We start from the raw sequence: 27291 nt of genomic DNA on the forward strand, positions 1-27291 counted from the left end.
TGTCGCATGGCCTGATGCCATTGTAGGTACATTTGTGCAGTTGGTAGATAGGTTCCACCAGCGATACTTGAAGCAGTTGAATTCAAGAAGCCATTTGTCCTTTAAGATCAATATAGAGCAATCGCTCGTCCGTACTCAAAATTCACTCCTGCACACGCGCTACAACTGCACGTGCGAGATGTGGATACTTTTGTTTAAATAGTTTTACTAAGATTTTAAAATCCGGCTTCTAATTGTGTGATTCTGTTTTATGTTACTTAATGAATGCGATCGTAAACAACCGATAGGACAAGAACCCATCCTTAGATCCTATTTTGCAGGCCTATGTGGTGAGACGACTATTTTGACCAATCAAATAGCAGTATTTCCTCATCTCTGTACTACAATTTTATGTGACGTAATGTGATACTCTCCTGTAAAAATAAGGAACACAAAATGTGTAATTTCTAACTAAAAATAACAATGGGGACGATTTTGTAGCAGATTCTTATAGTATGTATATATGTGCCCCATTTTAAATCCATATGTTACATATTGCTTTCGCACAAGCCCGGTTAAATTGATACTTAAAGTGCATGTCTAGTCAGAACGGCCATATTGAAAAGTAAAGGGAATTGGAAATCCATTGTTTTTGTTTATTCAGACTCGAATACAGGAGCAAACTGGTAGGTTTTTAAAATAATTGCACATGTATGTTCTATGATATTCAATTTTCTTGCAATCTAGATATTTTCAGAACGTGCACTTTCTTGAATAACTGAATAATGACCAAAGTGTGACATTTTCTTCCCTGTTTCAAGGCTGTCCATTCGTCATATATTTTGCAATTTAATTGTCTATGATACTTTCTTTTACCTTTTGACTTTTAAATATTATACTTTTTTATCTACATCTTAAACAACAGAATTGTTTAAAATCTTGTGAATCATAGAGCATGCACATCAGACAAACTTGAAAGTATTTTTTGTATTAATAAAAAATTATTATCCCAAGCTCTCCTTTTTGTCATAAACGTTGCGTTTCAAATTATGAAACAAGAATAAGAAAATAATGGTTACATGTATTTTTCAATTTTTGTGCCACAATTATTTATACATTTATACTTAAATCAAGAAATATCCATATATACATATAAATCTGCAGTCAACATGCATTTAAATTAACGTAAGCAGTGTTTGACACTAAGACTTTTAGAAAAGAAAGAAAGTCGTAAGAAATATGTTTGTTTATATTTGAATAACACATAATATCAATGACCACATGAATAATATTAACTAAAACGAAACATGCAATCAACTATAAACACTCCACACAACATACACATTTAGTCTAGCAGCAGTTATAAATACTCTAGCAACATAATTTCAAGCTAAATACTTGTGTGTTTGAACAAAAATAGTGATGTGTGGGCAGAACTTATTTTTCAAAAATTAACTGTCAGGCCTGACAAAGATTGAATGAAAATATGGGCTGATTTTATTCTACAAATGCGTCTGAAGATGTCACAGCCAGAAAGAATTCAGAAAATATTAATTTCAACTGGAAGTTATAAAATGTAGTCTTGTAAGTATTTGCGATGAATAATTTTTTATAATTTAAATATTACAATGAAAAGTCAGAACCCACAGTAGACTGAGTAGTCCAAAAGGGCTTATTCTGTAGCCACTCCGGTTCTTTTTACCCGTCTTTACCATATCCGATACCTGGCTTATTCCCCTAGGTCTTTCCAAATTAGCTCTTAATGTTATTAATTTGATGGGATTTGTAATGTGAAATGTACCAAGCTATGAACAATTGTATTGTTACCATGAAATTCCTAATGAGTTGACCAACTAAATTTGTTTTGGTCCGAAAGACAGTCCAAACTTGGCAACCCAAAATGTGTGAGTGACAATTTTTGGCAAAATTGAAAGTAATATATTAAAGCACTATTTTTCCTAGTTCTTTTAAAAATAATTACTCTAGAAATGCCCAATCCGAACAAATTCAGCTATTATCATATGAAATAATCTATACCAAGCTTGCTGATTATGATGGAGTAGATAAGGCAGAGAATAAAACAATCACGTGTCATCATCTGCAATTACATCCAGACATTTGCAAGGTGTAGTTAAAATGTCCTAAGGAAAACACTCCGCGGTCAGCCTATTTATGATTTTTAGTGTGCCATATGATTTTTTTTGTGCAGCCATAGCAGAACACTTAATAGAAGGTATATGTGTGTTTTTTTAATTGTCCCAAATCCGAGTCCATCACTGGAAAACTAGAAACCTCATCTAGTAAACTAAGCATAATATTTATAAATGTATTATTGTGCTCAGGACTTATAATTGTAAAACTATTTCAGATAAATAAGAAATGCAAGTTAAATTATTTCTGTGGCAAGCAAGTCTGAAAAAAGGGCAAGCAAGTCTGACAAAACTTTGTTTTCAGTCAGACCAAATGTCTGACTTGGGGCTGAAGACTGCTTTGCTTTGTGTTATTCCTTACACTGTGACTGATTAGGCTGGTGAGTTCTTGCCTGTGGTTGATTGCTGCCATAAAAAGTGGCAACAAATAACCTTGAAAGTTTGAAAAACATATTCGACACATGATGACTAATGTTAAAAGTGAATAACCTTTTGACCTCTATCAGACTTTTTAACAGTAAATATTACCGGTAGATCATAAATACTCAATGACTGCTCGTCAGTAATTATATAGCATTACATGCTACATTAATAAGAAAAACTGAATACCATACTGAATGTTTCTCATTTCAGACCCTGCATTTGCATGAGGCCACATGGGTTAGATGAAGACACACTTTTTTATCTGATGAAAACACTGAAACATAATTTGAAGAAACATAAGAGGAAGAAGGACTGACAAATGACAATGCCGTCGAAACCAGGGAACATACGAGATCCGGAGGTGGCTGGCCTCTTCTCCACCGAAGATCCAGAAAAAATGTTTGAGGATCTTCGAGAAATTGGGCATGGGAGTTTTGGAGCAGTATACTTTGTAAGTGCTATAACATGAAGAGAATTACTTGTTTTAGAGTAAGATCCAGGCTTAAGCTAGCAATATCATATTTTACTGAGTCAGCACCAAACATTTCGCTACTGGCTTTACACAAATTAGCAAAACATGTTCTGCATTTGACATATGAACAGGTAACAATTTTATTTGGTTTCCATAATTTCGCTGGTCATACCCCATGCTTTGTTATTTACAGGCAAGAAATACTCAAACTAAGGAGATAGTTGCCATCAAGAAAATGTCCTACAGTGGAAAACAGTCAGCAGAGGTATATTATGTTTCATGTCAGTTTTCTTACTAACCCTCATTTGGAAGACTCTGGACTCAATGTCTTGCTTTAGGGCTCATACTTTTTGACTTTGAACCTTCATATAAGACAAAGGATGGACTTTGAACTTTTCCTTAAGTTGAATTGAACAGTTCCATAAACCATTTCAAGGCATAGATTTCCCTGTCAATACACTCAGTAATACTGCCACCATGATTGATTATTTTTTATTAGTTTTGTTGTTGTTTTTTCAAGAAAAAAAAGTTTTTCATAGCCTTGGTGTTTGTCCCTTCCCAGCCTCTGATAAAACTTCAATGGTGGCCATAACTCAACCTTTTATGATATTCAAAGGAAACTTTGTACACTTATTGCCAAAGACAAGACACACATGTACAACATGTTGCATTTAGCTTATAATTTCTATTTCAACTTGAAAAACCTACATATAAAATGGAAATAATGGTGTGTTCAGGAGTCACAACCTCCACCATTGTCACACTATTCTTGAGGTCCAGGATTTCTACACTTGAGAATATCTCATTGCAGAGGTTGATGCAGTCTTTTGATATATTGAACTATATTATACATGACATACCTTACATCTTTTTCAGAAATGGCAAGACATAATCAAAGAAGTACAGTTTATGAAGCAGTTAAAACACAAACACATTATTGACTACAAAGGCTGTTTTCTGAGGGAACACACTGCATGGGTAGGTGCATGAAATCAAGTTTACTTCAGTAAAGCTAAGTGAAGACTAAAAGTTGAAACATGATAAATAGGAATGACATTGTTTATAAATGAAAAATAAGAAAAACTTATTCATACTTGCTATCGTTAGCAAAGATTCGATAGTTCATAATAAATAGATTCCATAAACGTTTGTTGTCATTGACTTATAATATCATGTGCATCATATCCATCGGATGAAAGAGATGAAAATTAAATCTTATTTTCTTTCGTGTCAGCTGGTGATGGAGTACTGCTTGGGCTCTGCGTCAGACATCCTTGAGGTTCACAAGAAGCCCCTGAAGGAGGAAGAAATAGCACAGATCTGCCATGACGCCTTACAAGGCCTCGTGTACCTGCACAGCCAGAACAAGATACATCGGGATGTCAAGGCGGGGAATATACTTCTCACTGAGAATGGCACAGTGAAACTGGGTACGCATGGGCACAGAACATCTGAAGTGTATAAGTGTTATTTTAGCATGCTTAAATCTGTTTCTCTTTAGCAAAATAGGATTTAGTTTAAAAAGTGATGCACTGTTTGGAAAACATAGGTGACCATATTGCTAGCGTTTCCTTGGGGAACATCATTGTGTATCTAAATAAGTTACATTGTGCGGGTCCTTCATATATCATACTTTAACTTAAACCGCCCTTCTGCTTAGGAAGCAGGAGGTTGCTAGTTCAATCCCCGGGCCCAAACCATACCAAAGAGGTTAAAAATGGCACTAGTAAATCCATTGTTGGTCAGTATTACAAGGTAGTACTGGGAGAATACAGATCGTTAAGTGGATACCTGTTATGTTCCAAAATAGCTCATCAAGCTAATATCAACTGTTTCAGATATGCAACTTTACGATAAATAATGATTCTTTATCTCCAACTATCATCCAGCTGACTTTGGGTCTGCGTCTCTTTCCTGTCCTGCCAACTCATTTGTGGGAACCCCGTACTGGATGGCTCCGGAGGTGATACTCGCCATGGATGAGGGGCAGTATGAAGGCAAGGCTGATATCTGGTCACTCGGTATCATGTGTATAGAACTTGGTAAGTAAAACAAATATGATAACAGGTTTGATCTTTCAAAGTTTAAGGTTATTTTTAATTTATCTTCTTTTTTGCAGTATTGCTACTGTAAGTTTTCATTTAATCCAGCCTGACTATCATTTGTGGATGAAATTTATGTGAATGTTTTAAAGAGTTTTTATCTGACTTATACATATATTTTTTGAAAGTAATGTTGAACTATTAAAATATGTTATTACACAAATCTTTCTATTAATGTAGAAATTTATCACACATGTGTATATGACACAAAACACTGTTTTTGCCTTGCCAGCTGAGCGGAAGCCGCCTCTTTTCAACATGAATGCCATGAGTGCCCTCTACCATATTGCTCAGAATGACTCCCCAACCCTCGCAGGAGGAGAGTGGTCGGACAATTTCCGCAACTTTGTAGACTCCTGTCTCTCTAAAAATCCTGATGACAGACCTACAGCAGAATACTTGTTAAAGGTAGGGCTCAAGTTGCCCCCAGTTATCTTTGTCAAGGCGTACAATATTATTATCAAGTTTAAACCTTATCTACAATGTACATGTAGCTATGACTGGTTGAAGGATTAAGTTACTTGATTACAATGACATGGATGTGTGTATTCATTTGCTCAGAAAAAAAATGTCCTTAGTGTAGGACTGCACATTTTGTACAAGTTGTTAAATGCTCATTGAAAAGAAGGGTTCTGTTAATCTTAATTTATGTCATTCTTATCAACTCACAGCGGCAACAAACGTTTCGTTATGAAAAAAGCAGTGTTTAATTTTCATTGACAGTAATGTAAACCTGTTGATCTGTTATATCTTGCAGCGCCATGCTTTTGTGAACACAATAGATGCAAATACTGTGATACTTGACCTCATACAACGGACAAAAGACGCTGTACGAGAGTTGGACGACCTCCAATACCGACGTATAAGGAAAATTCTCATGGCGGAGACGCCGTCAGAAGATCAGGCGAGCTTGAACGGGCCTGATGATATCTCAGAATCATCTCAGGTGATCTTGATTGGGGGGCTTAGTGATTAAGTTTTTGTAAAGGCATGTTTCAAGTCTGGGCTGAAGTAATGTGCTATTAAATATCAATTTCACAGAGCTGTCTTTATCAACATGTGGAAAATGAAACTCCATGATGAGTAAAATGTGTTGTATTGAAACATGTGTTTGAACGAAATTGACTTTAGGTCCTCACAAAAGAAACCATTAGGCCGCCATTGAATAGTAACTTGTTCAGTGTTTTCTTCCTAGAGCAGCTAGTCTAAGGGATAGTAATTTAGCTCATAAAAATTCTACACATTAAAAGTACCATTAGCTGGTTCATCTATTTTTGGAACCTGCTTATATATATATGTGTACATAAATAAGTGTGGGTTACAGGATGATGAGACGAGCAAGTCTAACAGCCTGGCTAGTCAGCAGAGTGCAAGTCAGGGGTCCCGCTCTAGCAGTATGAACAGCCTACCGGGGGCCACCAATGATGCTGAGGTCATCACCTTCGCTAGGGATCGCAGTGTAAGTCAAGGTTTGATATTTAATGTTAGTGTGCCTGGACATAAGTCGGCAGTTATTGATTATTCAGAAAAGAATATTAATCTCATGAATGAAATTCCTTTAATACAAAGTATTTTTTGAACAGCAATGAGGGAGTCTGACTTGCTTTATGAAGGGGCTGGGCTTTGATGTAATCTTGTATTTAATTCACTGCCTGGCTAGCTGAATTATATCTGTTTTTGTCTTATTTCAGTAAGGTATAACAAATCAAGAAAATACATTGTCTAGTTTTTATAAGGAAAAGAAAAATGTCCAGGAACTTTGAAAACTTTGAAAAATATAAGTCTTCATGAAGGTGCTTTTATGGATTTATTGACTTTTTATTTCACTTGTCATGTTTTTGTTGGCTGGTCTCCAAGCAATGAAAAAATATTTATGAATATGAATATTGTACAGCAGTGTGATAACTGTAACTTTTCATTGAGTTACACTTGTATTAATGATCCAGCTAAAAGAAATGGCAAATCACTATTAAAGAAGTTTAAATTCAAATTTTAACAATTATAGTATTATTGTAGAAAATTATGTCTCCCCCATTCATGGGAAGACATATTGTTTTTGCACTGTCCCTCAGTCAGTCCGTCAGTCAGTCTGTACGTCACACTTCGTTTCCGTTCAATAACTAAAGAACACTTAGACCCAGGAACTTCATACTTCGTATGCTAGTTGGTCATGACTAGTAGATGACCCCTATTGATTTTGGGGTCACTAGGTCAAGGTCGCCGTGACCTTGAGGTAAAGAAACGGTTTCCGCTCAATATCTAAAGATACTTTGGGTCCAGGAACTTCATACTAGGTATGCTAGTTGTTCATGACTAGAAGGTGACCCCTAATGAAAAGGTCAAAGGTCAAGGTTACCTTCAGGTAAAAAACGATATGTTGACAGTGACCTTAAGCTTAAAAATGGTTTCTGCTCAATAACTAAAGAACGCTTGTACCCAGGAAATTCATACTTGGTATGCTAATTGGTCATGACTAGTAGATGAGTCCTATTGATATTAGATCAGTAGGTCAAAGGTCAAGGTCACCGTGACCTTGAGGTGAAGAAACGGTTTCTGCTCAATAACTAAAGAACGCTTGCACCCAGGAACTTCATACTTTGTATGCTAGTTGGTCATGACTAGTAGATGAACCCTATTGGTTTTGAGATCACTAGGTCAAAGGTCAAGGTTGCCTTGAGCTTGAGGTGAAGAAACGGTTAACGCTCATTAACTAAAGAACGCTTGCACCCAGGAACTTCTTACTTGGTATGCAAGTTGGTCATGACTAGTAGATGACCCCTTTTGATTTTGAGATCAGTAGATCAAAGGTCCAGGTTGCCGTGACCTTGAGGTGAAGAAACGGTTACCGCTCAGTAACTAAAAAAGACTTGCACCCAAGAACTTCATACTTGGTATGCAAGTTGGTCATGTAGATGATCCCTAATGATTTTTTGATCAGTAGGTCTAAGATCAAGGAACTTGATTGTGCCCAGGAACTTCATACAATGCAAACTTCGTTTACATTTTTCAAGATTAATCAACAACACTTTTTTCTTTTCACTATTTAATACGGTGAATAAACCAAACTTGACTGTTGGTTGGTCTCCAGTCCAAAATTACAAATTTCATGTACATTATTTATTTTTTCTCAGCTACAACCATACAATAGGGGAGACGAGCGCTTTTTAAAAAAAGCAATCTACTTGAATTTAATAACGCTAATTTTTAGTGGAACTATTTTACTTCTTCTTTTTTTCTACAACTAATTTTCTATGCTTAATGACATTAGAAAGCAACGTAACTATTTGGTGAAATCTACAATTAATGTATGTTTATGTCAGTTTTCACACAAATAGATTAATTAAAGTATGCGAGAAAAAATATAAATCATGTGTTTCCAGTCCAAATGAAAAATTCTGAGCCTCTGCCAGCCTCATAACTTATCCACCTGCCCTACGGTCGGATTTTTTATACAGGCTGGAATCAGATGAAAGATAATAGTCTGGCTTAATGATCCGTAAGCAAACTGAGATGCACCCATGCCAGGAAATTTACTCTTTGATATCAGAAATGAGTGCACTTACACCTGCATGTTACAGACTGTTCACTTGTATGCAGTCATAAATAAGACTTTTGGTTAATAAAGCCTAATTTTTAAAATTGGTAAATGCTAATAATATGCAAGGCTATTTTTACAGTGTCTTGATTTTTTTTCAACCACTGTGTATGTTTCAAATAAAAGGGGCTATTAGCCTAAGAACTATATGCAGTACTTGTTGAAAACATTGATTATATTCAAAACTTGCCATATTACATATCAGCCTTCTCCACCGGCCCTCCCTCCCAGATCTCCCAAGGTCCAGGTAAACACAGTTGTTCCCCTTTGTTGCATGGTCTCCATTTATTTGCTTACAAGCCACTTCAATAACGCCAGTTGCATTTTTGTTATGCCATTTGCATTCTTGGCTGAAAATTAGAGAACACTATGATGTTTCAGTTTGGTCACTCATCATCATTGGAAGCCTTTTTGGGGTTTATCTTGAAATTGTATATATATGTATTTTAAATTCCTTACCAGTATGGACAAGCATGATGGAAAATTAGCCAAAGGAAATATTTGAAATCATGTATCCATTGTTGCATTAAAAAAGGAAGAAAAAAAAAGAATTATTTCTGAAAGACAGTAACTGGGAACATCTGAACATTTTTCACCCATTTTTTAATTAACAAGATTGATTCACCAGAGAACACTTGGCTACTTACAGACAAAGTGGCTGTAGACAGTGAATTTGATTCTGTTCTGTCCTGCATGACTTTGATTTTGTTCATTATTAATTTTAATGCATTGTTGAAGTAGTTAATGTTAGATTTTTTTTTTTTTCGTTCTTGTTTTTTATGTGAGTCTTCCTATAGTTAAATCATGGTTAATGACTATATACTCACTGTATTCACCAAAACAAATGGTTTAAAGTAACACAGTTGCATAGCCATTTCTTTTGGTTAATGCATACTAATAAACCTTGAACCAGCATGCACTTGTGTTTGAAATAACATTGTGTCTACTGGTCCAGCCTCTGTTTAAATCTACCAATTCACCTGATTAAAATCAACAACCACTGACTACTTAAAAAGCAAAAAAGGTACAGGAATTTTTAAAAATGCTTCCATTCCTTTGGACAATTTTTTTTTTGAACACTTAAAAAGTATCTATATTGACAGTTGCTAACTGCGAGTGTAAATGGTTACGAAGTTGTTTCTTATTTCACTTTCTTTTTGTCCATCTAAGTGAAACATGTTAGTCGCTTATATTAAAAATATTATTGTGAAGCTTGCTTTGATGTAAGTGCTGAGGTCATTGTTTCATGCATGGATATTCTATCATCTTTCAAAATAGAAATATTTGATCCATTGTCATTCAGTCTCAGATTTATATTATAAACCTTTGTGCAGTATTTTTTACACTGCACCTGTAATGAATATCTGACCCCAATATCATGAAAACACTTGAGTCATTTCTTAATCTCAGCTCATTTTAGCACATAACATGATTCAAAATCTTGTATCTATTGTTTTAATAGAACACGCTCTTATAGATAATGTTTATAAAAATATTTGATCAATATACATTCTTTTATTCCATACAATTAATTATTTTTTTTAGTTGAAGTAATTTTTTTGCTCTAGAATTCCATTTATTTAGAATATTGATGATAATGTTTGTACACATATTTCATAATTTTTAGCTCACCTTAGCCGTAGGCTGAGGGTGAGTGAGCTTTAAGGATCGATGATTGTCCATCGTCCGTCGTCGTCTGTCGTCCGTCCACACTTAGTTTGTTAACATTCTAGGGGTCACATTTTTGCCTCAATTGTCACAAAACAATTTGTCCCAGTAATTACTCGGACGAGTTCGAATATGGGTCATCTAGGGTCAAAAACTAGGTCACAGAGTCCAAATATGGAAAACCTTGTTAACACTCTCGAGGTAACATTTTCAGCCCAAATATCCTGGAAATTTGTCAGAAAGCCAAGGTTGTTTTGATAATTTCTAGCTCAGGTTCGATTATGGGTCATCTGGGGTCAAAAACTACATGTAGGTCACAGAGTCCAAATATGGAAAAACCTTGTTAACACTCTCGAGACAACATTTTCAGCCCAAATATCCTGGAAATTTGTCAGAAAGGTTGTTTTGATGATTTCTAGCTCAAGTTCGAATATGGGTCATCTGGGGTAAAAAAACTAGGTCACAGAGCCCAAATATGGAAATACTTTGTTAACACTCTCGAGGTAACAATTTCATACATCAGAGAAGCCAAATCCCTGTTATTGCCCTTTAATTATCAACAAGTCTATAGCACAAAGTTTTACTGAGGTGAGCGATCTTGTTTAATAGTTTTAAATAGTGAAAACATAGTTTTGATTCATGCAATGCTGTTATGTGGTAAAATGAGTAAAGATTGAGGTTGAGAACTGACTTAAATATTTTCATGAAATTGGGGCCTGGTCTAGTTTGTTTGAGATTATATCAAGGTTCACATTACACATTACCATGTTATAGATTATTCTTTTAATACAACATTACATATATGTATGAGTATTGTTTCTTCAAAATTAAAACATAATGCAGAAAATTAAAATTTCCAGAAGAAAATTTAAACATGAATGCAATGTCACTATTAGAAATACAAGTTGAAGTTTAAATTCATGTACATACATACATTTATTTATTATTTTCCTGAAATGACAATTTAAAGGAACCATTAATAGAATTTCACTAAACCAATGCTCTTGTTAACAGAGGAGTTCACCTTGATGCTGCATTTGTAGTAATGTGTTTGTGATATTCATTTGTGAAACTATAACCATGGTTATTCTATCATGAAGGAATGGCCTACTCCGGCAAGACCCACTTCATATGGTCATTTCGGGCATGGAAAGGTAATAATGGAGTCAGCATTTTGCATGCTGTTCCATGGTTTTCCTTCAATATTTACATATATTCCTTTTTTAATGCATGTGTTGTGTGTTGTATATTTTTTGTCAGTGTTTTAGGTATTAGGACATATGATATTTTTGTCATCCATACGCATGTTAATATTGATGTTGTATGAATTTTAGAAGATGCAGTTGTTTGATGTATCAAAATCTATTTCTTTTTGGTTCACTTTTAACCCCATTAAAGCAAACTATTGATGTAATACGCTTTCTGCCAAAATACAGAATTTATACGTTATTTATGGTAATAAAGGTATTTATTACATACCCATCATAAATCCAAATGCCATACATTGTGCAAAATAAGGTAGTCTGTATTCGACTCAAGTGCAATTCAACTCTACTGATGTCACATGATAACAAGTCTCATTGCGCATTTTCAAAATGACCTCATTAAACAAAATAATGTTTCATCAAAAATACATTTATTATGATACCATGTGTCTTTTTAGTTCTTTAAGAAGGATTAGTATATAAAAAGGGTTATTTCTACTTTGTTTTGATCCGGATTTCAAAATGATGTCTATATCCAGTTTAATACACCAGTGTGATGGAAGTATTACACTCAATACTAGCAATTGTGTGTGATAAAGTATAATATTAAAACCATATTCTGCTTTAGTTCAAATGTCATTATTGTCATGACATTTTATTATTTTATTAAGATTTTATAATGTGCTTTCAATATTATCTTAATTGATAAGACTATGAGGCATAATATAATGTGACCAACATATATGTAGTTATGCTTTGTATGTGTCTTTTATTATTCAAAATATTCTGTTGTCAATTGACCATAAAAATGGTTTCAAATCAGATTTCAAGATAAACGCAGCACAAAGAAACGTAATAAATGGAATTATACTATATAGTCCACTATATTGATGATACAATGGATGTGAAGTTACTTATTTAATGCCAATGGTTACTCCCACTTATCCAATGCCAAAAATGATGGGCAGATAAGGCAGTCAACACCTACATGCTTCCTTCCAAGCACTTAATTAAAATATCATTAAAACACATGTTTCAAAACTATTTACTAAAAGCAGGTTAACATGTTAGCCGAAGGGGTGACTCTGTGCTAGAAAAACAAAACAAAAAACAACAATCTCTCATTTATTGAAGTTAACACTCTTTTGATAAGCTTTTTTATGCTCAGTTGACTTTGGCTGTAAAATGTGTTTTTGTGTAATTTAAACTATAATGGTAGGACTTGTGTTGTCAAACAGTTACATATCTTATGATTGCATGAAGTCAGAAGATGTTGATAATTGCACATATTGTTACTTTTTGCATGATGAATAAGTTGTACAAAAAGATAGAAATCATTTTTTATGTGATGAGTATTTATAGGCAGTGTACATGAACTTTTAGTATAACTAGTCAGAAAAAGGGCCACTGAGTCACCTTTCAATTCTTTAACATATGAATTGAATTTCTTCTTTGTTTAATAATGCTTTCAAGGGGAAAACATTTTCTGTATAGCTGGTTTTTCTGTCCGAATTTATCAAATGGACCATTGTGTTAATCATAATTTATACCTAATAAGAGCTGCAATAGGCTGAAATGTTTGGATCGGTCAGGTCGGGTCAATTGTTCAATTCTAGGTCGGGAGGGTGCAGGATATTATTGATAACATATGATTTCTCTGAAAAGTTGCAACATCTTTACATTGTACCAGTTTAAATGTGTGAGCAGCATCATAAACTCACCTGCAAATGTCTTTAGTATGGTCCTTTACAAGTTTGGACTTTTTTTCTAACAAGATAACTTCAACAATTCAAGCAACTAGATAACGAACAGTAATGTTCTCTACATGGTTCAACAGTGAAGGAAATAATTTTATTTAAGTTTCAATGAATCAGTAACAAAAAGTGCAGGTGGCACTTGAAAATGGGTGTTTGCATCTACTTATGGACTTCTTTTAAACTTCTTCGAACATCCCAATTTAATGTGTGGATGATGTCTGTCAAGTTGTCTTCTTAAATAAGATGTAGATTCCGTATTGTACCTGAATCAGTTTAACACATTTAAAACACAGTCACGGCTTGATTGTTATGTCCCTGACATTGTCCTGGAAGCCGAAAAATAGCCGTACTGTTGTTGGGGTGTCTTTTATTGGCATTTGTGTTCATACACAAGACAAACCAATCCAGAAATGTATATATTTCAATTGGAAAACATTTTACTTCATAACCGGATGTGGAATGTATGATTATAAATTTAATCAATTAAAATGGCTACACTTAACAAATAACTGACCTGTTATAGTCTACAGCAACTTTGACCTGCCATGCATTCAGTAATGTCTAACGTTACCTAACACAAGCAAACTGTTTTGTATTGTCTCCCTCTTTCAACATGTTTACGGAACACATGGCTGGGCTCTCTGGGTATTAAATTTACCCGAGGTACTCTGGTATTTTGGGCACCTGTTGCAGCTCTAATATCTAACCTGTATTATTACTAACCATTACTATTGATGTATATAATAATCAAAATTTAATTTCAGTGTAAGCACAAATTAATGTATTATAATATACACTCACGCATTAAAAACATTTTACAAATTCATGAAACAATTTTTTTGTACTTTTATCATAGCTGTTCATTGTTAAAACATGTTGTTTGTGGTACCAATCAGTGCCAACATGTTTATGTGTACTGTTTCCGCCTCTGTGGCTAGCGTGAATAAGACACACCAGAGTAATGTCTGTTATTGACAGAACAAGACAAAACATTTATCTTACATACTGGTCTTATACACTGGTATTACATTCTATTTTCAGAGCTCTTCACGGATGGGTGAACCAGGGTCGCACAACTTTGCCACGATACGGACAACGTCGATTGTGACCAAACAGATCCAGGAACATGAGCATTCTAATGAGCTCAAAGAACAGTTTGCTGGCTACAAACGTATGAGGAAACAACATCAGAAACAGCTGCAGCAGGTGGGCAGGAATGCACTTAATTAAATTGATTTTGCTTATTTAAAATCATTGACCATTTGCCAGTTGTCCTGTCCTGTTGATTATATGTTTTTCTGTTCATGGATAAATTGAAATGCCTGACCAAACAAATACCACAACTAGCTTTAATTGCAAATTATTATAGAAAGTTTGGAATTTCTGTTACATTATATATTTCACTATGTCTCAAATGTCCTTTTTAATCTAATTAGGTAAATATAAATTTCTAAAAGATGTTTCTGCATATTCCTATGGTCATGACTAAAAGAGAGTTTTGAAAGTTAGTTTAATCATTAAAACATAGCTATGAATGCATTTAAGTTAACATTATATGCTTACTTAAGCATGTGTTTTTGCATAGGTTTTTACATAAGACATAATGATGAGCCAAGCCAACTTTGTACCGTAGATGTAATGATAAGCACAGCCACGGCTTTATGGTGGATGTAATGATAAGCACAGCCACGGCTTTATGGTGGATGTATTGATAAGCACAGCCACGGCTTTATGGTAGATGTAATGATAAGCACAGCCAAGGTTTTAAGGTAGATGTAATGATAAGCACAGCCAAGCTTGTACGGTAAATGTTATGATAAGCACAGTCAAGCTTGTATGGTAGATGTAATAATAAGCACAGCCAAGTTTGTACGGTAGATGTAATAATAAGCACAGCCAAGCTTGAAGGTAGATGTAATAATAAGCGCAGTCAAGCTGGTACATTTGATGTAATGATAAGCACAGCCAAGTTTGTACGGTAGATGTAATGATAAGCATAGCCAAGTTTGTACGGTTGATGTAATGATAAGCATAGCCAAGCTGGTAAAGTACATGTAATAATAAGCACAACCAAGCTTGTACAGTAGATGTAATGATAAGCACAGCCAAGCTTGTATGGTAGCTGTAATAATAAGCACAGCCAAGCTTTTATGGTAGCTGTAATAATAAGCACAGCCAAGCTTGTACAGTAGATGTAATGATAAGCACAGCCAAGCTTGTAAGATAGATGTAATGATAAGCACAGCCAAGCTTGTAAGATAGATGTAATGATATGCAAAGCCATGCAAATAGGATAGGCAAATGATAAGCAGTAGATGTAACATACACAAAAACCTAAGTTATAGGCACAGCCATACATTTTGATATGAGAAAAATATGTTCATGTATTTTTAACTCTGTTACAATTTCTGTGTGTTGGTGTATTATAGATGGAGAGCCGGTATGCGGTTGAGATGGAAGAACACAAACAGAAGCTAGACAAGGAATATGAGACAACACGGACAAACTTTATGATGGAGCTTGACAAGCTTAAACGCAAGATGTTGCAGGACCTAGAAAAACGAGTATGCTGATTGGCTTATTGGATGTTTTATTGAAAATGAGCTCTGGTACCCCAAAAAGATTGATATGGAACTCAATTGATTAACTGCTTCTTGATAAATAGATTTGAAGGCTTGCTTAATTTTTTGCCATCTGGAAAAATTAGTATGATATTGTAGATGTAAACGGCTAGATTTTGTGGTGGAGGCATTTGTGTTTGTAGGTTTTTCATGTCACACAACAGAACTACATGTTTGTCAATGGAAGATCGACTAGAAAGTATTTTCATATCCACTTTGAGCATCCGATGCCATTGAAAGCAAGTTTAAATGAGTCATAATGACTGTAAATATGTTTGTACTTTTAGCAACGTAGCAATGCTGACAATGAAAAGAAGTTACTGAAGCAGATCACGGCAGAGCAGGAGAAGGAGAAGAAAAGTTTCCTCGCACAGCAGAAAAAGGAATACAAGATGAACAAGGAACAAATCAAAAGGGTTTGTTACTTTTAAATTTTGTTAAAGTTAATTTTTCTGTGGCTTCTTTGATCTGCTATTGGGTGCAAATCATAAGGAACATATGGACCTGTCCTGGGATGAAGACATAGATAAATTGTCTGCAGAAAAGCCTTGAAGAAGACTGGTGGGATGACTTTAAAGAGGGCAGCTTTTCTTTGTTTGCTAAGTGTCATTCAACTCAAAGTCATGCTGGGGATTGTGATGCGGTCTAGCAATAATGCTGCTATATATGACATGTGCAGTGGCAGACCATCATAAACTACAATAGAAGAAGAAAATTTGGGGGCCAGTTGAATTACATGAATACCAGTTTTTTCTTACTTACCTGTAGTGCGTCCCTTACCTGTAGCGCATCCCATACCTGTAGCGCGTCCCATACCTGTAGCGCGTCCCGCACCTGTAGCCATTCCCTAACATGTTGCAGGTCCCATACCTGTAGCAAGTCCTGTAGCAAGTCCCCTATCTGAAGCAAGTCCAATACCTGTAGCGCGTCCCGTACCTGTAGTGCGTCCCGTACCTGTAGTGCGTCCCATACCTGTAGTGCGTCCCGTACCTGTAGTGCGTCCCGTACCTGTAGCGCGTCCCGTACCTGTAGCGCGTCCCGTACCTGTAGCGCGTCCCGTACCTGTAGTGCGTCCCGTACCTGTAGTGCGTCCCATACCTGTAGCGCGTCCCGTACCTGTAGCACGTCCCTTACCTGTAGCGCGTCCCGTACCTGTAGCGCGTCCCATACCTGTAGCGCGTCCCGTACCTGTAGCGCGTCCCATACCTGTAGCGCGTCCCGCACCTGTAGCCATTCCCTAACATGTTGCAGGTCCCATACCTGTAGCAAGTCCTGTAGCAAGTCCCCTATCTGAAGCAAGTCCAATACCTGTACCAAGTTCCATACCTGTACCAAGTCTGTAGCCTGTAGCAAGTCTGTGTTGTAGCATGTCCCATATCTGTAGCTAGTCCACTAGCTGTAGGAAGTCCCATGTCTGAAGCAAGTCCCATATCTGTAGCAAGTTCTAAAATGTAGCATGTATGTATCTGTGGCTTGTCCACTATTTGTAGCTAGTCACATATATGTAGCTAGTCCCATATCTGTAGCTAGTCACTTATCTGTAGCAAGTCCCATATCTGTAACAAATTCCAGATGTAGCAAGTCCCCTATCTGGAGCATGTCCCAAATTTGTAGCATGTCCCATATCAGTAGTGCGTCCCATATCTATAGCACGTCCCAGAACCTATTAGGCGTCCCAAATCTGTAGCGTGTCCCATATCTGTAGCGCGTCCCTTATTGGTAGTGTGTCATATTTCTGAGGCGTGTCCCAGATATGTAGTGTGTCCCATATCTGTAGCAAGTCCAATATCTGTAGCAAGTCCCAAATCTTTTAGCAAGTCCCATATCTGTAGCTAATTCCAAATGTAGCAAGTCCCATATCTGTAGCAAGCTCATATTGGTTGCTATTTTGCCCAATGACCTCAGAACATCTAACTGGCATTCCCATCTGTTTGCAAGGTTCTTGTTATGAATGTTATGAATTTATCGATAAATGATAAAAGCATTTTTCTGTTTGGCATAGACTCCCAATGTTTTATTGTAGGGATCATAATGATTTAATAGCATTTTCTGTGAACGATTTATTGATGAATGATCATATTTCCCCTCCCACAGAGCATAGACTCCAGCACACCTAAGAAGGAACGGGAGGATGCAATACGTAACCAGAAGGAGTCGATATCAATGAGACAGAAAGAGCTGGAGGATCGCCTGGAAAGACAGCAGAAGGAGCGCCTTGAGTACGAGATACGCAAGTTCCGACGACGACGATATCTGCAGCATCATCAGCTAGAGCAAGAACTTCTCAGGGAGGTGGGTGTGGCCAGGAACATGTACAAGATGGCCATGATAAGAATAATTATTTCTATTAAATTCAATAAAAGGATAACTGGAAAAAAAACAAAGGTTATGGCTCTTTGGGGGGGTTTTAACACCATAAATGTCCTATAAAATGCACCAGACAGGTTTCTTTTTGAGGCTTTTTTCTGCACTCTACATAAAAATCATTTTTCCCCATTCAGCAAACTTTCAAAGTCAGCTATATTTGATGGATAAGTAATGCATAGAGTACCGAAAACGCTTGTCAAAATTACGAATCACCTAGACAGTTGGGGAAGGAGTCACAGACCTATAAACACTTGATTGAAAACTTCCCGATATCGGTGAAAAATAACAAATTTATAATAATTTACCCACAATCCTAATTTTGCTCTCAGCAAGTATCAAGAAATTATGCCAAGTCCTTCATAAGTGATATCCGATAATTTTCTTCAGCACACCGACATTTCATGTATAATTAGCAATTTATTTGTTTGTTATTATTGTCTGTAATCATGGATCAATTATGGATAAGTTGAAATTTTTATTTATCAACAATTTGGAAATGCTGGAATTGGTACACTAATTGATCTCTATTTATCTTCATGCAGTGATAAAAAAGTCTTTTAACGCCGGTTCTTTAAATGGGAGATTTCTATAATCATCTTCAGTTATTCGTTGTACAACCTCAATTTAATTGAACTAATAACTTAAGCTTCTTAATCAAATTCCATTGGATAAAGTAGCTCAAATCTGTGTAAAATACAATTTTCAGGAACTCACTAAGCGGCAAGCCCAGCTTGAATACGAACACCAAATGTTGTTAAGGCACCATGACTCAACGAGAGAACTCGAGTTTAAACAGCTAGAAAATATACAAAAACTGCGGGATGATCATCTACGAAAACAGCACCATACAGAGCGACAAAACCAGCAAAATTATAATACCAAAGCAGAGCAAGATCTGCGGAAAAAACATGCAATGGAGCAGAAACAGCAGCCAAGGAGTTTAAAGGTAATTACACGATCAAGGTTTAGTTCTGGTTTTTCACCTGCAATTATAACTTGTAAGCAGAAACAATATTATACAGTAGTGATTTCATAATCATTTGAGTTGGAATTGAATCTCTTCAAAAATATTTTTGTGGAGCACTGGCAAATAAAATTTGTTAGAACTTAAATTTATTATGGCTTGACCTTTGTTAATGAGTCTGTTTCCTTATTTAATCATGCCCATTTAACTAAAACTGTTTAATCCCCTTCAGCAAAAAGAATTGTCAATACGTCGACAATTCCACGAAGCAGTTAAGACCCAACAGAAACAGTACAAGGCGCTTAAAGACCATATCATTGCCACGACGCCACGTAATGAGGTGAAGTCGGTGGTTAAGAAACTGAAAGAAGAGCAGATGAGGAAATTGGCCATACTTGGGGAACAATACGAACAGAGTATAGCAGAGATGCTGCAGCAACAAAATGTGAGTGGCCCTGGGTTAGATTTTAGTTTGCCAATACTTCTATTATGCTTTTCTTAAGGTTTAGGCATCCAGTATATTGTTCCCTCTATAACTTTAAAAGCCTTTGTCCAATCATCACTAAATTTGGTCAGAATGTATATTGGTGTTAAAGCTTGAATAAGTTTGATAACCACCCTTTAAGTATAGAAATTACCTAAAATTGATCTTGTCCTCTCAATAACTTTAGAACCCTCCGTGCTTTGTCAGAATGTATATTGGCGTTATATCTTGAACAAGTTCGATAACCAGCCATATCCCTGTAGACACTGGAGAGACATCACCCTTTAATTATAGAAATTACCTCAAATCGGACTTGTACATTCAATAACTTTTGAAGCCTTTTTCTAATCATCCCCAAATTTATTCAGAATCTATGTATTTGAATGATATCTTAGACAAATTCGATTACCAGCCACATCACTCTAGTCACCCAAAAGTTATTGCCCTTATGGTCTAGTAATTACCTAAAATTGGTCTTGCCGCACAATTATTCAGGAGCTTTTGTCCAATCATCATAAAATTTGGTCAGAATGTGTGTGCATAATATCTCTGACAAGTGCGATAACAGTCATTTTTCTTAAGTCACTCGAGAGTTATCACTCTTTAATTATAGAAATAACTTAAAATCGCTCTAGTCTGATCAATTATATTAGAATCTTTCTTCAATGATCCCAAAATGTGTATGGACATACTATCTCGGACAAGATTGATAACCAACTGTATCGCTAGAGTTATTGCCCATATAGAATTTTCCTAAAATTGGTCTTGTCGATCAATGAGTTAAGAAGTCTGTGTCCAATCATCACCAGCTTCAAGGTTGGTCAGAATGGATATAGGAAAAATATCTTGGACAGGTTCTTTAGCCAGCCATATTGCTTTAGTCACTCAAGAGAAATCACCCTTTAACTATATAAATTATCTTAATTCGGTCTTGTCCGATCAATTACTATGGAAGTTTTTTTCCAATCATCACCAAATTTGGGTAGAATGTGTATAGGAATATCTTGGTGAGGTTTGATAACCAGCAATGTCCCCTCAGACACTTCAGAGTTATGACCCATGAATTGGCAAAAACTGTCTACAGTGTCAACTCTCTAAATTTGGCTTAACGTTCAACCACTTTTCACCAAACTTGGTGTCCTCAAATTAGAACAGGCGTATTTGTGACAGTTCTTGTTATGCATTATAAACATGAAGTATAGAGAAAAATTGCTTCTTTCATGTAATATTGCAATATTTTTCACATCCTGAAGACCGAAAGTAAATATTTCACAAATATTTTCGCAAAGCCACTCATGACATGTAGCTTTTTGTACAGACTCAATGAAGTATTCAATTATTGCAATCTTGTGCCGAAACAAACAATTATGATCTATATATAAGGCTACTGTGACGCAGTCATTGAAATAAAATTAAATGAATAAGCCCAAATTCTAACACTAGTGGTTGGAATAGAAAAATCACTGAGCCCTGCTACATAAAACCAGAATTTGAGTAAGCCTGGAAGGCATTTTACCAATGCAGGGCTTGTGGGCTTGTCCTCATTTTGACCGTTGATGATGTGGTCAATTAAATGGGACTGTAGTTTACCAAATTACTGTCAACCTTTGATCTACCTATTTTAAAAGATAATAATTTCAATATTAGCCATGCATTTGGTTTATCTCAGTACAAATCTGTTACATTCCTACACATACACATATATTGCTTAATGCGAACCTTAAACTTTCTCAACACCTTCAATTATATGTGTCAAATTTGGAAAAGAAGACTGGTTTGGGATTTAAAAGTGCAGGTACAGCTACAGATGCATTGGTACCTTTTATAAAAAGCCTTAAGCTATATTGATCGTTATTCCACCTTCATTTTAACTTTACAGCTTCGATTGGACGAGTCGCAGGTCGCCGAGGAGCGAGACTTGAAGGTTCGACTGCAGCAGGAGCTAGAACTGTTGATGGCATACCAGAGCAAGATCAAAATGACAACAGAGTCTCAACACCAGCGGGAGAGAAAACAACTGGAGGAAAGAGTCTCCCTCAGAAGGGCCCTGCTGGAGCAGAAGGTGGGTGGGGCAATGTGTTCACATAAGTGGGTTGGGTAATCAGGCTCATGTTTGAGCTCAAGGCAGAATTGCTGCTAGTGTTTTAATTGACATGATGTTGATGGTTAAAAAGTCATGTACTTGATTGGAGAGGGCCTCCCAGATATGGGCATTACTCGAGCAACAGATGGGTTGGGTAAACATCACAAAAAGTTGAAAAATTAGGTTAAAGATATCTGTTGACTGATTTGCTATGGGTAGTATGGTTTTATGTTTTAGTAGAGATTTTATTGCCTAAGTCTTGGCAGTACTTCTAGTAGAAACTCAATATATGCACATTTTCTCTAGCACATAATTTTGAGATATCCTTAATAAGGTCAGGTCTAGAAACAAAAACAAAACTTTGAAATATTTTCAGTTAGCCAAGAGTTGGTTTCGATACACATGGCCTTAGAAGTTCTGCAGAAAATGATCAATGTAAGAAAAGAAAAAATGAACATCTATATCGAAATGTGGGAGTAATTGTGTTGACTTGTAATATATTGCAAATGAAATTTTATATTGCAGATGGAGGAAGAAAGTGCCAAGTTTGAACAAGAGAAAGCTGAAAGGATTCGCCGATGTCATGAGAGACAGAATCACGATATGGATGAGTTTGACAATGAGACCGTACAGCTCGGGATTAACTCACGAGACCTGATACAGGCATCAATACACGACACCCAGTATGACGACATCAGCGTGCGAGGCAGCATGATCAGCCTGAACTCAAGCCACAGCACTAGTTCATTCACTAACTCACAGGCTTATGTATCATAATGACTCCTGCGGAAGTCTTTAAACATGATAAAAGTTAGTTGTTCCCTCTTGGGTATTTGATAGTCAGAAACACAGAGAGGATTGGTTTCAATATGCATGAAGTGCTTTTGTTTTCCGTCAGCTTTGAAGAGCTGGCTGGAATGTCATAAAAGGTTTATATCATGGTAATGATTGTTGTATGGAGACACAAAAATGTGATACAGTTCCATGAATTGTATTATTGTTTGTTTCAATTCAGTAAACCACGATTATGTGCATAAAACCTTTACTTAATAACAACTACTAAGTATAGTCATATATAAGACCAGTGCTATTCCCGGTACAGACAATTAGTGTGAGATTTGTAAACATTAACCTGGATGAATATATCCAGGTGTTACACCTGCCATGTCTAGCTAGGAAGGCTACAGACACTTTCGTACACCAGAGGACATACTGCAGTGTACACCTTGCCAAAGTTTTTAATTCCTGGTTGCCAAGATACAAGTTTGGCCTTTATAGGTCAAGGGTCACAGTGTCAAGGTCAACAGCCTTTAAGGCCTAAGTGCATGTTTAAATCTCACCAGGTATTAAAAGGGAGCTGTTTTTAAAACTGGTGCAAATTGAACCATGTTTATCAATATACACAACAATGTAATGTGATATATATTAATTGTATTTGTATGACTGTATTGCATATTATCTGAAAAATGTATAAATCAACATTAATTTTATACTTTTCATAACATTTAAAGATATGTTACAAGTAACTTTGTAAAAATAATCGTTCAATCATAAAATAAAAAGCAAAATTTGATTTAAAATGCCAGTTATATTTGTCTTAAGATTTGTATTGAAATTATATGTTTGCATCTATGATAGTCCGGATTGTAACCTAATTCAGCTAGTTAATGATGTATTGCTAATACTTCAGTAATTAATATGAGGATTGTTTCTTTATATCATATGCAGCTACTTTTTTGTGTATTAATGTAGGTGTCCTCGTTTTCTGTTAATTATATGCAGATTTGCTTACAGTTTGAAACATACACAGATGCAGGATTTCCTTAATGCTATAAAGGATCTTGGTCAATGATTTTTAATCAAAATTTTAATGATTTTTCATGAAAAAGTCCAGGATTAATTAAGGAATACTCATGATAAAAAATTATAATCACTATCATAACATACACTTACATGTACTTTGTAGAATTGAGTGAAGTTAAAATTTCTGTTCCTAGCCTATTTCAAAACCTTATATACATGTGTATTCCTTAAACTTATTGATCAAGCTTCTTTCACTCGTAGTCGTGTTTTCAGGATTAGAAACTATGAGATTTTTCGCCACTCACAAATCAGAATCATTCCTCATATCATTTTCTCTGCTTTCATGCCAAATTCATGTTAACAGTCATGATAACTTTGTACACAAACAATAACTATAGATGGGTTTTATACAAATGTTTATGTTCTAACAAGATAAGGTGTACCCAAATGCTTATAGTTTACTCACTGACAACATACTTGTGATCATACTGTGTGATGTATTAGGTGTAACTGAACTTATCATATTTTATTTTATGAAATTCAAATTGTACATGTTATTTTGAGTGTGTAATCCTATTATATAGGAGGTCCATTTTTATCTATGCAGATTATATTTTTTCATTATTTAGTTTTCAAGTAAGTTTTCTTTTTTTAATGAAAATAAATACTTGTTAAAAGGCAATGGAGTTGAAAACCCACACATACCGCCATGCATGAATGTTGCATGTCATAGTTTTCAATTCCTTTTTTCATTCTAAAGGTTATGTTAAATGAAATAAGCAACTGTTGCATAACTCTTATTCTATAATTCCAAGTGATGTCTTTCAGCTGTAGTATATGAAATATAATGTATGTATGAACAGGAATTACAAGAATGTGTAAACTATAGATGTAAGATTTATGGCTAATCCACTAATCTAGCCATCTGCTAGAGGAATGGAGGAGTGAATACAGGTCTACAAATAAGAAAGTAATTGTATCTTTTTTTTCGAAGTTGTAAACATGACAAAAACAAATTGGCAAACGCCTTAATTAATAGTTAATCCTTTTTAATCTTTGAAGATGCATTTTGGTCAATAAAAAAGGAAGTTAATCTAATGAAAAAAAAGTTTCTTGTATTAATCTGTGTACATGTAGATCAGTACCTACCTGGACATGCACCTTATGGTGTGACTGTTGCTTGAATAAATAATAAACATATCTTTTGTGACTTTACATGGCACAAACTTCCATTTAATGCTGTTTCCCACTAATTAGCTAGCAACTGCAGTGTTGTCAGTGTTTGCTGTAACTTGGAACATTGGTGATACCTGACTGTAATGAAGGACTGTTTTTTTAGGTAATCTGTTATCAATATAGAAACATAATGCATGTTAAATCTGCTCGTTATTCTTTTTAATATACACATGTTATTTACAAAATTTACATTACATTTATGTTATAGTGTATAAGTTGCATTTTTACTGACATTTGAATATTTAGAAAATACATCGGTTTAAGTGCATTGATAAAACATGTAGCATTTGAAAACAAACTAAGCCAACAAACAGGGTCAAAACTTCTAACTCCTTAAGGTCAATTGACATGGGGAAAAAAACCTCCCAGATTGTACATATTATTCATAAAGATTCAGCACAAACAGATGTACCATGCGGATTAGTATTTAATGTACAAATGTAGATTCATTTTGTTTAACAATCAAGGTAAATACGAGGATGGAAATGTTCTAATTTTAGCATCATGTCAATTGACTTGCTTTATTTGAACATCAGACAATATATTCCTTTCTTGCATGCTCATATATTATCCTGTGTAAGGCAATTTCATCATTTTTCATGCAGACTAATAGTTCATGAACTGAATGGCATCGTAATACTAGTACCTCAAATGTATGACTTTCTTCTTTAAGATGACCGTAGGACAATTTCTTCAAGAAACTGCTTTTATTTAGTGCTGGCTTCTCTTGTTCATTTTCACGATACAAATGTTGATTCGTTCTAAGGCATTTAAGTATGTTCAATTTTTGTGCATCAGTTACTGGTATTTGTTTGCTATATTTCAGGAGTCTTATTCAAAGGGTATCTTCTTCATGTAAAGTATACAGTTGTTCACAGAGAGTCTTCTCAGTATTTCCTACACTTCCTTAACATTACATAAATGACTCTTGGATTAAAATCGTACAGAATAATCAATGATCCCTAAGTCTTTGTAAAGTAAAATTGGCCAGTAATATTTTGTAAAACATATTGATGTTTTAAAGTTGGAAACATAAGATACTAGTGGAAAAGAAACTGCATTTAAAGAAATCTGTCAAAAATAATGTTAAGTATTTTGATGATGTCATGAGATTTACCTCAATTATTTGACGCATAATTTGTAAGAGGTAGGTACTTCCTGAAAGCATGTGACATTTTTCAGTATTAGATACCTTTGAAAACTGCTATTTCTATGGCAATGTAAGAACTAGTATATTTTTGCTTGCACAGTTTATTGCGCTAGCTTATATACTTAGTAAGGGATTGTTGAAACCAGAAGTGGTATTTTTGTTAAGATTTCAAGGTACACATTGTACATGCATAACACTTGTTTAAGATTACATGTAATTGCACATTGAAACTTTGTCAACTGATGTCAAACTCACCAAAACATGTACATTTCTATGATCATATTAAATAATGTGATGTTTGTCTTTGTTTAACCCCTACAGATAGCTACAAGTTCAAGATAGTGTTACTATTACAAAAGTGATGTGAACTTATTTTTGGCAACTGTTATGACTTTGCACACAAAAAATGTAGCAATTTCTTTTAAAAAGCTGAATATTACTAGAGAATGCTAAAGGTATGTGAAGCATGTTTGTACTTGTTTACTGTAGCCGTCGGTTACATATACCTGTAGTGGTTAAGGCGCTCATTTCATTGTAATTCCTTATGTAACTCACTTTTACCTCAACATAGGTAGCTGTTGATCATCATATTTAATAAATAAAAATATTACAGCAATACAAACAAACTGCCTTGTGTTTGTAGTTTTGTAAGCGACAGCTGGCTGGATGAAGCAGACTTTTTATTGGTATGTGCATATCTACTTTAGGTATGGAGTGTCATTTCTTCCTGCTGGTACAGGTTTCTAGAACTTACTTGATGGCTTAAAGTCTGAATAAAAAAAAATATAAATTTTCAAAATGTCTATCTTTCCATGCTTTTAATTGGAAACTATAAATGAAGAGCTGGTAGATATGATAAAATCAATCCGCTGTCCAGCTGGGAATCTTGGGGGCTTAACTCTACATGTGTAGTCATCAAATGTTTAAAGCATTGTTTGGCTAGAAAAAAACAACATCTTGAGGATAAGATCAAGTTATTTGATATATTGTCAGAAACTAGAAAATAATATAGTTGCATCATAATAAATACTCCCTCTTGCATTTTAAGAAATACAAACAAAAACTTCAAGGAAACAAGGAAGTCTTATTCCTGTGACACAGACCAATAAACAGAAGGTTCACAAGAATCTTGTTTGTGAAAACAAGGAGCTCTGGCATTCAATTATGTGATCTTGTTCATCTAAATATTCCTTGGTATCAATATATATACAATCCTATTATTCTCTCCATGA

The 27291-nt window shown here is 35.2% G+C and overlaps 1 protein-coding gene across 5 annotated transcripts; it reads left to right on the forward strand.

Annotated features, from left to right (window-relative positions):
• Window positions 1-368: 368 nt before the first annotated feature.
• Window positions 369-26358, forward strand: LOC128231259 (serine/threonine-protein kinase TAO1-like). Of its 5 annotated transcripts, none has more exons than XM_052943841.1 (19): window positions 369-492; window positions 2763-3003; window positions 3218-3289; window positions 3901-4002; window positions 4259-4454; window positions 4914-5066; window positions 5359-5534; window positions 5884-6072; window positions 6451-6585; window positions 8927-8968; window positions 11490-11543; window positions 14393-14557; window positions 15781-15915; window positions 16260-16388; window positions 18067-18264; window positions 19046-19285; window positions 19536-19748; window positions 21667-21849; window positions 22396-26358. In XM_052943841.1, exons 2-19 carry the CDS (start codon window positions 2872-2874, stop codon window positions 22645-22647), a joined length of 2766 nt encoding a protein of 921 aa, XP_052799801.1. In that variant the 5' UTR covers window positions 369-492; window positions 2763-2871; the 3' UTR covers window positions 22648-26358. The 5 variants fall into 5 exon arrangements, with proteins under 5 accessions (XP_052799801.1, XP_052799800.1, XP_052799803.1 ...); XM_052943840.1 differs by lacking the exon at window positions 369-492 and adding an exon at window positions 520-665; XM_052943843.1 differs by lacking the exons at window positions 369-492; window positions 11490-11543 and adding an exon at window positions 520-665.
• Window positions 26359-27291: the final 933 nt, after the last annotated feature.

The sequence above is a fragment of the Mya arenaria genome, chromosome 4 (assembly GCF_026914265.1).
Source record: "Mya arenaria isolate MELC-2E11 chromosome 4, ASM2691426v1".
Taxonomy (NCBI): Eukaryota; Metazoa; Mollusca; class Bivalvia; order Myida; family Myidae; genus Mya; species Mya arenaria.

Bases quoted from the DNA above. Each gene is read 5' to 3' on its own strand.
- LOC128231259 (XM_052943841.1), top strand. From the start codon at position 2,872: ATGACAATGCCGTCGAAACCAGGGAACATACGAGATCCGGAGGTGGCT. The intron at 4,455-4,913 runs GTACGCATGGGC...ACTATCATCCAG, and splicing joins GAATGGCACAGTGAAACTGG to CTGACTTTGGGTCTGCGTCT. The intron at 8,969-11,489 runs GTAAACACAGTT...TCTATCATGAAG, and splicing joins CCAGATCTCCCAAGGTCCAG to GAATGGCCTACTCCGGCAAG.